Below are 16,431 nucleotides of genomic sequence, written 5' to 3'. Positions count from 1 at the left end.
TCTTTCAAAAGCACATTTTCTAACTGCTTGCTGCTAATTTTTATATACTGATTTTTCCACAACACATACATTGATTTGCATTCCTAATCGTCCATCTAAAATCCTTACCTAACTCCCATTAATTCCAAAAATGTGCAGCTTCTGTTTAGATTTCTAAAGAAATAACTATACTGTCAATGGATAGAGTTGCCCTTATCTGAATTTTAACATATTTTTCTTAAAAATGTGATGATATAGAATTATTTCAGCAAACTATGCAGTACATAAAAATAAGGCTGCACAATAATGATGTCCTGGGATAAAGCGAAAATAAATGTCAGCGAATCCACATTGATATCAATAAATAACTGAATAAGTAAATGAGGCGAAGGGACAGCTCTTCCTGACAGAACCGCTCTTAAGTCGCTGGGCTGGAGGCGAAGACTGGGCGCAGGGCGGGCGGTGACAGCCCGGAACCTTGCGGCCGACCCCCGCCCAGGGCGAGGGGACTGGATCCGGCGCGGTGCCGAGCAGAAGCGAAAGGCAGGCACTCGGGTCTCTACACCGCAAGGGTCCAGCGGTGGCCGCGGAGTCTCCTGGGACGCGCACATCCGGGTCCTGGCGCGCGCACGCGCATTTGTACCGAACATGGCCGCGGCAGCTCCCGCCGCTGCCGCAGGTGCCGCCGGCCGGTCTCCGGTGAGTCCGCTGCGCCCCTCGCCCTTTCGGTTCCCCGATTTCCCCCGAGGGCGGTGTGTGTGTCGCGGGGGGCGGTGTCCGCTGGGTCTTGGTGACGCAGGAGCGGAGCGTCTGCCGGCGGGTTTCCCGGGGTCAGTGGGCGCGTCCGACTCGCAGGGCCGGGGGTCCGCCCGAGCCGCGGCGACCCTAGCGAGTGAGGACGCCCCCGGCCAATGTAGACGCCCCCCTTCTGCGGTGTGGATGTCCCCCGACGGGTGTGGACGCCCCCCTTTTGCAGTGTGGACGTCCCATGCAGTTGAGGACGCCCCCTCCGGCAGGTGTGGACGCCCCCCTTCTGCAGTGTGGACGTCCCCTGCAGTTAAGGACACCCCACGGCGAGTGTGGACGCCCCGCTGCGGGTGTGGACGTACCTCGGCGGCTGTGGAAGCTCCCTCTTAGGGTGAGGACGTCCTAGCGATTTCCTCCGCGTTTCCCGGCGGTTCCGCGCTCGTCCTTCCATAGGGGCCTTTTTGCCCCTGCCTGCCGGGTGTCCTGGCCCGGCCGCTGGGGCGAGCCCCGGGTCTGCCGCCCTTCTGCTGCCGGGTGGTGGGAGGGCCCGTGTGGGCGTCGGTGGGTCTCGGGCCGAGGTGGCCGCGTTGCGTCCGCAGACTGTGCCGTTTCCCACCACTCGGCAGACCGGGAGGTGTCAAATCACCTGTTTTTTTCCCCACCTAATAGCTGCAAAATCAGATCTTGCTGCACTTCTCAATGAGGGCTGCGTTTTTCCAGCTGTTAGTGGCCACTTCGCTTTCCTCTTCCTTGGTTTAGTGGGTTCGTTTCCTTAGCTCCTCTTCCCGCAGTAGTTTACGATAAAAGTTTTTCTACATATAGAAAAGTTAAGACACTTGTGCGTCCTTATACCAACTCATTAACTCTCTGCTATACTTGCTGTATGCCCTATATTTGTTCCCTTTGTCCACCCTTTTAGCCACCCACTAATCTTTTTGGGATACAGTCAAAGTAAATGGCAGATATCACTCCACTCCTCCCTCAAACACCTTACTACGCTTAACATCAGTTAGAGTTCAATATTGCTTTTTAAATTTTTGAGGGAAAACTGACTTACATTGAAATGCACAGATACTCATTGTATCACTGGATGAGTTTTGGCAAATGCAGTCCAAACCTTTATCAAAATTACCATCACCCCAGAAAGATCCCTTATCCTTTGCCAATTTAAAAAAAATTGCTTATTAGCGACTTGGGCTTGTAAAAATATGTTTTGAACACTAAGACTTTGTTATTTTTTCTACCCACAGCAAGCAACTTTTCTCCCTTCTATTGATTGTTTCTCTCCCTTAGCACTCGACTTTTTATTTTGAAGTTTTACACCTACAGAAATGTTGCAGGAATAGTTCAATAAACACTTGTAAAACCATCCAGATTATCAAGTTATTAATACTTTGCCTCATTAGCTTTACCCTACTTTTCTCCCTGCCTCAAACACACATCTTTTTATATCTTACACACCCTCCCACAAGAAGACAAAAGGTTTATCACTCACATAATGAGACTGTCTTGGAGAGCAGGGCAGACTTCCCATGATGATCCAAAAAAGTGTGAGTGGGACTCCCCTGGTGGCCCAATGGTTAAGTCTTCTCCCTTCCACTGCAGGGGGCGTGGGTTCAATCCCTGGCCGGGGAACTAAGATCCGGAATGCCACGTGGCGCGGCCAAAAACCAAATAAACAAAAATCGTGAGACAGCAGGAAAAGGAAGCTCGCTGGGCTTCTGTAGTGATTAATGGAGTTGAGATGAGGGTGGCCTTGCATTGGTTGGGGCTTGCATGGTTTGAACTTCCTGCCAACACCAAGGAGAAAACACTCAGGCTTTCTTGTTAGTTTGCCTCGTTTGCAGAAGGAGAAGGGGCAGTAGGTGGTGGTGAGGATGGGGGGTTGAAAGCTGTCAGCAGTCAGTCATCAAAAATGAAGTCAGGGGCTTCCCTGGTGGCGCAATGGTTGAGAGTCCGCCTGCCGATGCAGGGGACATGGGTTCGTGCCCCGGTCCGGGAAGATCCCACATGCCGCGGAGCGGCTAGGCCCATAAGCCATGGCCGCTGAGCCTGCGCGTCTGGAGCCTGTGCTCCGCAACGGGAGAGGCCACAACAGTGAGAGGCCCGCGTATCGCAAAAAAAAAAAAGAAGTCAGGCTGTTAATCACAATTGGTAATGAGGTGGGTAACTTTATTTGGACAGGACTAAAGTTAGTGGCAAACAATTTATTTTTGTTAAAGAATGTATCATTTGAAGAAGTAAACATTATCATGTGTGATCCACAGAGGTGGCAAGAACCATGCAGATGGGGTCAGTCATCTGAGGTCTGGCAACCATTGATGTCAAACATCCAGTCATTGGGCTTAAGTGGATCCTTCTGCAGGGTCATAGAGACTGGGTATAAAGCCCTTCAAAGGTGAGTGCCTGGGAATGGAATTCTCCACAAGCTTTATTTTATTTATTTATCAATTTATTTATTTTTATTTTTGGCTGCATTGGGTCTTCGTTGCTGCACGCAAGCTTTCTCTAGTTGTGGCGAGCGGGGGCTGTTCTCCATTTTGGTGCACGGGCTTCTCATTGTGGTGGCTTCTCTTGTTGCGGAGTATGGGCTCTAGGTGCGCGGGCTCAGTAGTTGTGGCTCGTGGGCTCAGTGGTTGTGGCACACGGGCTCAGTAGTTGTGGCTTGTGGGCTCTAGAGTGCAGGCTCAGTAGTTGTGGTGCACAGGCTCAGTAGTTGTGGCTTGCAGGCTTTAGAGAGCAGTCTCAGTAGTTGGCTCACGGGCTCAGTAGTTGGCTTGTGGGCTCAGTAGTTGTGGCTCGCGGACTCTAGAGCATGGGCTCAGTAGTTGTGGCCCACGGGCTCAGTAGTTGTGGCTTGCAGGCTTTAGAGAGCAGTCTCAGTAGTCATGGCTTGTGGGCACAGTAGTTGTGGCTCGTGGGCTCTAGAGTGCAGGCTCAGTAGTTGTGGCCTGTGGGCTCTAGAGCACAGGCTCAGTAGTTGTGGCACATGGGCTCAGTAGTTGTGGCCCATGGACTCTAGAGTACAGCCTCAGTAGTTGTGGCTCACGGGCTCTGTTGTTGTGGCACGTGGGCTAAGTAGTTGTGGCTTGTGGGCTTGGTGTGGCACACGGGCTCAGCAGTTGTGGCCCACGGGCTCAGTAGTTGTGGCCCACGGGCTTCAGTAGTTGTGGCACACGGGCTCAGTAGTTGTGGCCCATGGGCTCTAGAGCGCAGGCTCAGTAGTTGTGGCGCACGGGCTTAGTTGCTCTGCAGCTTGTGGGATCTTCCCAGGCCAGGGCTGGAACCCGTGTCCCCTGTGTCAGCAGGCATGTTCCTAACCACTGCACCACCAGGGAAGCCCTCTCCGCAAGCTTTAATCCCAAGATATCAGAAACATGCCAAGTGGAGTCTAGACCAGTAGTTCCGACTCCCAACAGATTCAACACCTGCTTAATTGTTTAAATAGCTGTATTGAGGTATAATTCATATACCATATAATTCACCCTCTAAGGTATACCATTCAGTGCTTCTTAGTATATTCACCAAGTGGTGCAGCCATCACCCAGATCAGTTTTAGAATATTTTCATCATGCCCCCAAAGAAAACCCCTGTCCGTTAGCACTCACTTCCCATTTCCTCCATCCTTCTTAGCCCCAGGCAATTACTAATCTACTTTCTGTCTCTGCATTTGCCTATTGTAGGCGTTTCATATAAATGGCCATACAATATGTAGTCCTTTGTTTTGGTTTCTTTCACTTAAAAATGTTTTCAAGGTTCATCCATGTTACAATGTATCAGTACTTGGTTCATTTTTATAGATGCATAATATTCCCTTGTATGAATATATTAATTTGTTTATCCATTCATCAGTTGATAACCATTTGAGTTGCTTCCATTTTGGGAGTATTACGAATAATGCTTCTGTGAACATTCACATACAAGTTTTGTGGGTTTTTTTTTGTGGAAATATGTCTTCATTTCTCTTGGATGACCTAGGAGTGGAACTGATTGTAGCCACACTAGGGGGTGTGAAATGGTATCTCGATGTGTTTTTGATTTGCAGTTCCCTGATGGTTAATGATATTGAGCTTCTTTTCATTATGCTTATTGGCCTTTTGTATATCTTCTTTGGAGAATTGTCTATTCAGATCCTTTGCCCATTTATGAAATGGGTTATTGGTCTTCTAATTATTGAACTGTAAGGGTTGTTTATTTATTCTGGATACCAGTGCCTTATCAGATATATGATTTGCAAATATTTTATCCTATCCTGTGGATTGTCATTTTACTTTCTTAGTAACATTCTTTGAAGCACAGAAGGTTTTAATTTTGATTAGTCCAGTTTATCTACTGTGTCACTTGTGCTTTTGGTGTTGTATTCAGGTTTCTGAAGAATTATGCCTATGTTTTTCATTTAAGAGTTTTATAGCTTTAGCTTGTATATTTAAGCTTGTGATGCATTTTGAGTTATTTTTTGTGTAATGCTCAGTCTTTCTTCTTTTTTTAAAGGTGGATTGTCTGAAGCCATTCTGTCTCTGCTCTTTCCACAGGAGGAGTTCTACTTTTTTTAAAAATTTATTTATTTTATTTTATTTATTTTTGTCTGTGTTGGGTCTTTGTTGCTGTGCACGGGCCTTCTCTAGTTGTGGTGAGCAGGGGCTACTCTTCGTTGCGGTGCATGGGCTTCTCACTGCGGTGGTTTCTCTTGTTACGGAGCACAGGCTCTAGGCGCGCGGGTTTCAGTAGTTGTGGCTCGCGGGCTCTATAGTGCAGGCTCAGTAGTTGTGGCTCGCGAGCTTAGTTGCTCCGCAGCATGTAGGATCTTCCCGGACCAGGGCTGGAACCTCTGTCCCCTGCATTGGCAGGCAGATTCTTAACCACTGTGCCAACAGGGAAGCCCAATGCTCAGTCTTTATGATCAATAGTAGCAATATGCCTTTTACTGTCCTGAAAAGAATTTTATAGATAATATTAAATATTCATATAACTTTAAAAATTAAATGTAAAGAATCAATAAAAGGAAAGGCATTTGTGTTAAAAAATTATTTCTATATTTAAATGTTTGGAAACATTTAAATGGAAATGGAAAATGGAAAACATAAGAAGCAGTCTGCTGCTGGAGGTTGTAGGTTTGGATTAAGAGAAATGGGACAGTCAGAATTCATTGTCTTCAGTGCAGTTGAATGAGGTGAGGTATGGCTGGATGCTGCTGGAACAGTGAGTGTTGTGGGTGGATCCAGACCAGGTGTATTAAATAGGAATGGAAGAAAGTACCTTGGTGGAACCAGGTTCTAAGCACTTACGCAGTTAAGGCAACCCAGGCTGTCTGGATGATCTGGGGTGACAGGTGAAGGGTCAGTCACCCCCTCTGCTATGACCTGGAACAACATCAGGACAATTTATCACAGAAAACAGTTCTCCAAACAGACCTGAAGTCTCAGCATGTGCTGGGGCAACATTCAGTGTATAGAAAGCCTTAAAGACCACCTTCTTTGGTGGCCATGGGGAAGAGAAGGACAGGCTGGGGAAAATGAGTCATACTGGGGCTCCAGAGAAGTGGTATTGTGAATATCTGAGGTCAGAGGATGAGTGGGGTGGGGGAGGAATAGAGACTTCCCCCCCCAAATTTGTGAACAGCATCAAGGTGAATTTTTTACAACATAGTTTTGGTATCATTGTAGTGCCAAAAATAGCTACACGGATGTGTATGAGGGCAATAATACGAGATTTTTAAAACAACCTTAATTAATGAAATTCAGTGTAGTTCCTGCATTAAATACCCTAATTTAATACTATTTCCCTGAAGTCTGTCCTAATGTCCTCCTGTATGCTTGTGATTGTTCTTTTTGCAGTAACCGCTATGGCACTCAGGCCCTCACTGATTGAGTGTAGAGTTGGAATGGCCAGTTTTGGTCAAGGAGAGAGATGCAAAATAGGGAATGAGTTCATAAATTCAGGGCTGTATCTGGACTTCCATTCAACTTCTTTCCCCTAAATGAAGGCACCTTTTCCCTGATGTCTTGTAACACACGTAGTATTATTCCGTAGTTCAGTACCCCAGGTTAATACCTGCAGGGATTTTGGTCCACAGGTTGGTCAAACATCACGTGGAGCAGTCCCAAGTGTATTAGCAAGTATGCATCCCTGGTCCAGGCCCATCAGATGCTAGTAGTTCCCCCTGCTTCCGTCTTTGTGACAACTTGACACCTCCACAGATTTCTGGATGCCCCCAGGGGAATACTGCCAAGGTCAAGCGCTGCAGGTCAGGCTAGGTGAAACTTGTCCCCTTATAGGTGTAAATTTACTTATCACAGCTTTATTGAAATACAATTCATATATCATATGATTCATTCATTCAAAATGCACAACTCGGTGGTTTTTAGTATATGCACGAAGTTGTGCAGCCATCACCACTATATATTTCCAAAACGTTTTCATCAATCCAAGAAGAAACCCCATACCAATTAGGAGTCACTCCCCATACTGCCTTCTCCCAGCTCCTGGCAGCCACTAATTGACTCTCAGTGTGTATGGAATTGCCTTTTCCGGATGTTTCACTTAAATGTGATCATATGAACACTATGGAGTCTTTTGTGTCTGAGTTCTTTTTTTTTTTTTTGTGTGTGTGTGTCTGAGTTCTTTTACTGCGTATAATGTTTTCAGGATTCATCTGTGTTATTGAAGCATTTATCAGTATTTCACTCCTTCTTAAGCCTGAAGAATATTCCATTGTGTGTATTTCAACATTTTGTTTATCCACTCATCGGTTGGTAGACATTTATTTGGGTTGTTTCCGCTTTTGTTTATCATGAATAGTGCTGTTGTGTACTCATAATTCATGGAGAAGTTTATGTGTAGACATATGTTTACATTTTTCTTGAGTAGATACCTAGGAGTGGAATTGCAGGGTCATATGATAACTCTGTTTAACTTTTTGAGAAATTGTCAGACTGTTTTCCAAAGCAGCTGCACCATTTTATTTATTTATTTATTTTTTGGCTGTGTTGGATCTTTGTTGCTGCTCGCGGGTTTTCTCTAGTTGTGGCGCGCAGGGGCTAGAGCACGGGCTCTGGGTGCGCGGGCTTCAGTAGTTGTGGCACATGGGCTTGGGTGCTCCATGGCATGTGGGATCTTTCCGGACCAGGGATCAAACCTGTGTCTCCTGCATTGGCAGGTGAATTCTTAACCACTGCGCCACCAGGGAGGTCCCAGCTGTACCATTTTACATTCCCCCCAACAGTGTGTGAGGGTTTCAGTTTCTCCACATGCTCACAACACTTGTTATTGTCTTTTTTTTTTTTTTGCCGTGCTGTGTGGCTTGACCCCGACCACGGATTGAACCTAGGCCCATGGCAGTGAAAGCCTGGGTTTTTTTTTTTTTTTTTTTTTTTGCGGTACGCGGGCCTCTCACTGTTGTGGCCTCTCCCGTTGCGGAGCACAGGCTCCGGACGCGCAGGCTCAGCGGCCATGGCTCACAGGCCTAGCCGTTCCGCGGCATGTGGGATCTTCCCGGACCGGGGCACGAACCCACGTCCCCTGCATCGGCAGGCGGACTCTCAACCCCTGCGCCACCAGGGAAGCCCCTAAGCCTGGGTTTTGATTAGCATTTCCCTAGTAACTAATGATGTTGATCATCTTTTCATGTGCTTATTGGCCATGTGTATGTCTTCTTTGGAGAAATGTTTATTCAGATCCTTTGCCTATTTTTAAAATTTGGTTGTCCTGTAATTATTGGGCTATAAGAGTTTTTTATATCTTCTGCAAGTCCTTTATCAGATACGTGCTTTGTAAGTATTTTCTCCTGTTTGGTAGGTTGTCTTTTCACTTTCCTAGTGGTATGTAAGTCTTATTTCAATAAAGGAAGTATCTATTATAGATGAAATGGACATTCCCTTTGCTTCTCTAGGGCTGTTCCCTTCCACACTCCCAAGACAGTCATGATCACAGCTTTGGTAGATGTGTTGCCAGGGCATTTTAATATTTTTACTTCGAGAATACTTTGTGTGTCTAAAAATTTGAACTAAGTGGTATCATCCTATATATGTCTGACTTACCTCATTTCTTTTAAGTGCACACATACATCCTCCCCTTACAGACTTGTAGGGAGGTGCTGTCCATCTCTTGTTTCCACAGGACAGCTGTAGGCCACCCAGGCCCCAGTCTACTCAGAAGGCTCAGAAGAGGAAACATGCAGCATGGTAATAAGGCAGCCTCAGGAGGTCTGAAAAGCAGGAGCAGCCAGGAGTGACAGCTGGGGATATGGTCCTCCTGGCCAGCTGGCCCTCCACATCACTGTTGAATGCTGTGGACGTAGCAGGCCTCTGGGGTCTTGGCCTTGGCTTCAGACTGAACAATTCTCATGTTTCCTCACGTGTGATGTTTACCTTAATTCCCTGTCTTCATAGTTGATAAGAATTTTCATCATGAGTTGGAGCTTTCCTTAAAATACCTTATCAATTTATTGACGTAGGGTAAAGGCGTCTACTACTTTAATCTGAGAGCATTTTGATCAAGAGTCTGGGTGAGATTTGTTCAAATTACTTTCTGAATTTATTGAGATAGGATGTAGGGGGCTGTCTTCTACTTTAATCTGAAAATGTCGGGAATCGTATCAGTAGATGTTCTAATGTTTCATAGGCCTTCTTTTGTAGGATAAATCTAATGTTGCCATTTTGATAACTTTCTTCTGTTTCTTAATTAAATCCCCTTTTTATGACGAATATCACCTATGTATGCCTTCTTGTTCTTTATTTTATGATTACTCTTGCCGAAGGTAATTTCATTAGTCTTTTCAAATAACAGACTTTTGGTTTTCTTCATGTTCTTGGCTGTTTCCTTGTTTTTGGTTTCTGTAATTTTTGATCTTACCTTTATTATCACCTTCCTTTCACCTCCTGTTGGTTTTCTCTGTGGCTCTTTCCCTTACTTCTTAAGTCGAACAGTGATCTCACTAACTTTCAGTCTTCTCTTTAAAATACAAGATTAGGGACTTCCCTGGCAGTCCAGTGGTTAGGACTCTTCGCTTTCACTGCTGAGGGCACAGGTTCAATCCGTGGTTGGGGAACTAAGGTCCCGCAAGCTGCATAGCATGGCCACAAAAAACAAAAACAAAAACAAAACAAAACAAAAACAAAAAACAATAACAAAAAAAACCAAACCAAAAAAAAAGCCCCATGCATTAAAGACCAACATTTTTCGCCTAGCAACTTGTTTAGCTGCACCCTCCTTTGCTACATGTTTTGAGATGTGCCATCATCATCAGTTGTTCAGTTCTCCGTGTTTTCTAAGTAGATGCTTTCTAATTTGCATCAACATTTCTCTGTGAGTTACTGAGAAACAGGTTTTCATTTTTCCAAATAAATAGGGTTTTTTTTTTAAACTTACTATTATTTTTTGTATTTGGCGTTCTTTCTGTTACTGGTTTTTAACTTGAACACATTTGTAGTCAAGAGACTGTGGTCTGGTCTTTGTTGAACTTATTCTTTGGCCTGGTTTATGAGCAATGTTAGCAAATGTTCCACTTGTGCTTGGAAAGCCTTTGGCTCTAATTGTTGGTAGTGGGTCTTCAGTCAGCTGTGTGACCAGGCTGGCTAATTACATTCTCTTATGCTTGTCTCTGTTCAGTCTTTCTGCATTTCCATTTCTGAAAGAGGTTCATAAACCCTCCCAGTATGGCTGGATTTGCTGACTTTGCTCTGTGTTTGGAGGCATGCTGTTAATGTAGACATCTTTGCCATTGTTATATTGCCCTTTTATCATCCTTGAAGTTTATTGTTTGTTAGCAAAACACCATTCAATCTTTGTTTGGTTAGCATTTGTCTGTTCCGAACTTTTGCTTTTGTCTTCTGTGTCCTTTTGCTTTTGGTGTCTGTTACAAACACATTTTTAAATGCAGTCTGACACAGTGTTTATCTTGCCCATCAAAGCCACTTACATTTATTGTTATTGTGATGTCCTATTTTATGCTTTCTATCTTAACTTGTCCTTTTTGAGCTTTCCCCCTTAGCACCTTCTTCTGGATTGATCTGTTTTTTTTCCTTTTCTTTATTATTCTTTTCTCCTGTAACAGGGTTTTTCCACTTCAGCACTATTTACTTTTGAGTTTTGAGGCTGGTCATTATATGTGTGAGAGGCTGTCTTGTGTTTTAAAGGTATTTCACAGCATCCCTAGATTACAGTAGCATCTGACCCCAAGTTATGACAGCCAAAAATGTTCCCAGATGTTGCCAAGTGTCTTTTGAGGGTAAAACCGTCTCTGGTTGAGAACCACTGCTCTGTGGGCTTGGAAGTTTTACATGACATTTATTCTTTTATTCCTGACTTGACCAGGTCTAACATGAATCATGAACAATATAAGAATGTCAGGACACTTAATTTTCCTACCCTGTTTTCAACTCACAGGCCACTCCATTCAGTATTTTAGTCCATCCCATTGTTAACCCCTGAGTCATTGTTACTGCTTCATTTTATGCGGTCAGTGCTGGATATTATTTAAATACATGTTCTCTCCATTCCTTCCTTCTGGGTTTTTTTTTTTCCCTGAAGAACAGTTTTTTTCTAACTCTTTTGGCAAGTGTCCTTGGAGATAAACCCTGCTTTTGCTTTTCTGAAGTTGCCTTTATCTTTCACTCTTTTTTAAAAATTTTTATTTATTTATTTAATTTTGGCTGCGTTGGGCCTTCATTGCTGCATGTGGGCTTTCTCTAGTTGTGGTGAGCAGGGGCTACTCTTTGTTGTGGTGCACGGGCAGTGAGAAGCGGTGGCTTCTCTTGTTGCAGAGCACGGGCTCTAGGGGCATGGGCTTCAGTAGTTGTGGCATTAGGGCTCAGTAGTTGTGGCTTGTGGGCTCTAGAGTGCAGGCTTAGTAGTGGTGGCGCAGCAATGCCACAACACTACTGTGGAACAGCAATGGGCTTAGTTGCTCTGTGGCATGTGGGATCTTCCCACACCAGGGCTCAAACCCATGTCCCCTGCATTGGCAGGCAGATTCCCAACCACTGTGCCACCAGGGAAGTCCCTTACTTTCACTCTGACAGTTTTTTCCTTCGGCACTTTGATGGTAATCTTCCATTACTATCAGGTTTCTATTTTTGTTACCAAGTTAATCACAGTACTGCTCACTCTTTCACTGGTTGTCTTTTTCCTGGTGGCCTTTAAGACCATCTCCTTAGGTATAGCTTGATGTCCAGTTATGCTTGGGACTCAGGCTTTCTGAATCTAAGACACCACCAGGTGGTATTGCAAGGTGGCAGAATGTGCCGTTTTATGTTTCGATGGCCACTACCAAGTTACACCGCCAAGTGGACTGACCTCTTTACATGCCCACCAACTCTCTTCTTGCATGGCCTGCTCAAGCATTATATTATCATGCCTTGTTTTACTTTTACTCATCTGAAATGTGCATATTTTGTATTCTTAAAGTTACAGTTTGTAAATGCCTTTAGGTGCGAATGAGCAAGAATTCATGTATTCAGGACATTTCTATTTTCTCTCCATCAAGTTCCTCCTTGTACCATTTATCCAGTTTTTTCCCTTTTATGTGCTATTCTGGAAGAATTTTTTTATAGATATCTGGCACTATTCCTTTGTCTCTTTTATACTTTATAGTATCGTCTCTCCACCTGCCACTTGTATTTTGACTCTTACTCTATTTTTTGTTGTTTGGAAATTTTAAAAAATTAATTTGTTTTATTTTTGGCTGTGCTGGGTCTTTGTTGCTGCACGCGGGCTTTCTCTAGTTGCAGTGAGCAGGGGCTACTCTTCATTGTGGTGCACGGGCTTCTCACTGCGGTGGCTTCTCTTGTTGCAGAGCACGGGCTACAGGTGCATGGGCTTCAGTAGTTGTGGCATGCAGGCTCAGTAGTTGTGCCTCGTGGGCTCTAGAGCGCAGGCTCAGTAGTTGTGGCACATGGGCTTAGTTGCTCTGTGGCATGTGGGATATTCCCGGACCAGGGCTCAAACCCGTGTCCCCTTCATTGGCAGGCAGATTCTTAACTACTGTGCCACCAGGGAAGCCCGAGAGCCAGTTTTCTTGATATCTTCAAGTCAAAGGAGTGGGAGCATGGTTAGAGAAAGATCCATAACAGTGAAGACACTGGCACACTTACAGTACTGTCTGTTCCCCAGCTCAGAGCCAGCACACATGATGTAATTCTCATAATAACCCTGCAGGAAGGTCATTGACAGATCTAGGAATTTCAGAAGTGTCAGGTCACCAGGCCTGTGTTGTGTCCCATCCACGAAGGCAGAACTCTGACCACAAAGGTGGAGTGAAAACTGCTCATTCAATGCTATTGTAAGCCCATTGTGAAGTGGAGGATCTGGAGTGTGTACTGGTTATTGGTAGGGGAAGTGCGTGATGGGGACAAGATCACAGTGGCCGAGATGTGTTACTGTGTCATCAGAGTGACACCTGGCCTCTGATCTCCCATGTCTCAGGCTAATCCTTTTGGTGATATTTACCCCCAACGCCATTCCCCCTGCTTGTTCTCTAGGAGGGTGGAAATGCCATGTGGCTCTTCTTGAGCCTGTTCTTGGCTCCATCCCTCGACTCTCACAGTATCTCTCCCTCATATAGATCTGAATTTCAAAAAGAAAACAAGTAAAAAGACACACTTACACACTTGGCCTGTCACCATCTTTCATTCCTCTTCCACACACGACTTCATGTACTTAAGTCTGTCTTTTTCATTCTTTGCTTTCCAGCCTGGGACAGAAGATTGAAAATGACAGCTGAGAACATTCCTGAGGAAGAACTGTCCTGTGACATGGAGGTGGAAGGATTTACACGAGAGGGTCCTCATTTCTCCATTCTAGGTAACAGTTGGGACTGTGAGAACCAGGGGGGACATTTGAGGCAATCAGCTTTAACTCAGGAGGAACCAGGAGCTCAGGAAGCAATTCGTGAATATCCCGGATTTGGGGAGCATTTGAGCGTGAGCCCAGACCTTCCACGACGTCAGAGAGTTTCCACAAGAAACGGTTTCCATGTACGTGGCTCAGGTGTTAAAAGCCTGGATTGTGACCCAGCTTTACACAATTGTCAGAAAAGTTACGTAGCTAAGAGAACGGGTGACAGTGACACCTGTGGGAAAGCCTTCAACCATTCCATAGAAGTTATTCAATTTGGAAGAACTCAAACTAGAGAGAAACCCTATAAATACCCTGAAAGTGTTAAGTCTTTCAACCATTTTACCCCTCTTGTTGAACAAAAAATAATGAAAAGAGGGAAGAAACTGTATGAAGGTAAGGACTTTGGGGACATCTTTACCCTGAGTTCATCTCTTAATGAAAACAGGAGGAACAGCCCTGGAGAAAAACTGTACACATGTACTGAATGTGGCAAGTGCTTCAAACGGAACTCTTCTCTTGTTTTGCATCACCGAACTCACACTGGAGAGAAACCTTATACCTGTAATGAGTGTGGAAAATCCTTCTCCAAGAACTATAACCTAATTGTGCATCAAAGAATCCATACAGGAGAGAAGCCCTATAAATGCAGTAAATGCGGGAAAGCCTTCAGTGATGGGTCAGCTCTGACGCAACACCAGAGAATTCACACTGGGGAGAAACCTTATGAATGTCTAGAATGTGGGAAAACCTTCAACCGAAATTCGTCCCTCATTCTGCATCAAAGAACTCATACAGGGGAAAAACCATATAGATGTAATGAGTGTGGGAAGCCTTTCACCGACATCTCCCACCTCACTGTGCATCTCAGAATCCACACTGGGGAGAAGCCTTATGAATGTGGCAAATGTGGAAAGGCCTTCCGAGATGGCTCGTACCTCACCCAGCACGAGAGGACTCACACTGGAGAGAAGCCCTTTGAATGTGTGGAATGCGGGAAATCCTTCAACCGTAACTCTCACCTCATTGTGCATCAGAAAATCCATTCTGGGGAGAAACCCTATGAGTGTAAAGAATGTGGGAAAACTTTCATTGAGAGTGCTTACCTCATCAGGCACCAGAGGATTCATACTGGTGAGAAGCCCTATGGCTGTGATCAGTGTCAGAAACTTTTCAGGAACATCGCCGGCCTCATACGTCACCAGAGGACTCATACTGGCGAGAAGCCCTATGAGTGTAATCAGTGTGGTAAAGCTTTCAGGGACAGCTCCTGTCTGACCAAACACCAGAGAATTCACACTAAGGAGACCCCGTACCAGTGTCCAGATTGTGGAAAGTCCTTCAAGCAGAACTCTCACCTGGCAGTACATCAGAGGCTCCACAGCAGGGAGGGTCCCAGTCATTGTCCTCAGTGTGGGAAAACATTCAGAAGGAGCTCTTCCCTCATCCGACACCAAAGATCACACCCTGGAGAACAACCCATGGATATTTAATGAACGTGGGCCACACTCATCTTCCGACTGGCTCTCAAAAACCTATGTGAGAGAGAAGTGTCTTCAGGGGTGGCTCCTCCCTGTGAGTGGAAAAGACTGCTCTGAGCTGTCCAGCGGACTGGTGGATGTGAGACATTCCTCAGCCATCCTGTTAAGTCTATACATTAGGGAACTCTTGCAGAGGATACAGGATGGTAGTAAATGTGGCAAAGGCTTCAGGGATGATTCAGCCTGTACCAAACATGATAGTGCATACACTGGAATAAAACCTGAGAAAGTCAGGTAGATACTTCCCTGGAGAACTCACCTACCCGTACATCCGAGTCCTTAAACTGGAAAAAGCCTGTGTAATCGGGAAGAGGAATCCTTTAAGAGGGAGTGTCTGCCTTACTGTTCGTAAGCAAACTCTTACTGGAATCCAGCGAGGGAAGCTGTCGGCAGGAGCCCTTGCTGTCTTAGCTGTGTCAGCAAAGGCATGCTGGTGAGAAACCCCACACAGTGCTCCAACTCACAGCAACCACAGAATTACAGCGGATTGACATTTGAATGTATTTCCGCGTTACATTCCTGCCAGGTGCTGAGGACTCGTTTCAGCAGGGGCACCTGGGTGAGGAAGTCGCTTGTGAATGAACAGTGATGTTATTCCTCTTAATATGGAGACCAAAGCAGGTTCTCCTAAGAAGGAAAGGGCTGCTGCTGAGAAATATGATGCGTTGCTCTAGTTGTTGAGACAAACAGAGAAACACTGAGTTGTTATGTTTACATTGTCACCCCTCATTGTTCATTTGGGACACTTGTGATTTGTTCCATGCAACCATGCCAAACCATGATGATAAAGGTTTTGTTGCCATATTGAAAACGCTTATAATATGGCCGGCAACCAAAAGCATAAAATAGAAAATTTGCCATGTAAAGTGTGCACACATACGGATGTAGGTTGGGAGTTGATCATAGAGAAATAAACATGGGGTCTCCTAAGTGACTGTTACTTGTGTATGATTTTTCCTCTATCACAAATCATACATTGTTATAATCATTTGATGAGGAATAAAAAGGTGGAGATAAAAAGAGGTGAGTTTGGGTTTTCTTTGGACCTTTTTAAAACCAGAAGTGGCTAAGTCAGGGTCGCAGGGCAGTTGTAAGCATGGATGGGGGCATCTCGGCAGAAACATCTCTGAATCAGCATCCCACAGCTCAGGGCCTAAGAATAACTTCTTTCTTTGGGACTTGGATAATGAGAGGGTGTTATTGTGAAGAAGAGGGTGGGTCTCTGGGAATGGGGAGTAGGAGGCTACAGAGAGGTCTGGGAGGACCTGGGAGCATCCCTCCTGAGGCCCTGCAGGGCTGGCTGGCTGAGAGCTGCTCACACTGGTTGGCATAG

The 16,431-nt window shown here is 45.2% G+C and overlaps 1 protein-coding gene across 1 annotated transcript; it reads left to right on the top strand.

The window, feature by feature from the left end:
- Positions 1-628: 628 nt before the first annotated feature.
- On the top strand, positions 629-16,105 carry ZNF329 (zinc finger protein 329). Its single transcript, XM_079908849.1, has 2 exons — positions 629-678; positions 13,414-16,105. Exon 2 carries the CDS (start codon positions 13,434-13,436, stop codon positions 15,048-15,050), a length of 1,617 nt encoding a protein of 538 aa, XP_079764975.1. The 5' UTR covers positions 629-678; positions 13,414-13,433; the 3' UTR covers positions 15,051-16,105.
- Positions 16,106-16,431: the final 326 nt, after the last annotated feature.

Source organism: Stenella coeruleoalba (genome assembly GCF_951394435.1).
Source record: "Stenella coeruleoalba genome assembly, chromosome: 20".
Classification (NCBI taxonomy): domain Eukaryota; kingdom Metazoa; phylum Chordata; class Mammalia; order Artiodactyla; family Delphinidae; genus Stenella; species Stenella coeruleoalba.
This window is presented reverse-complemented; position numbering and strand designations above follow the sequence as displayed.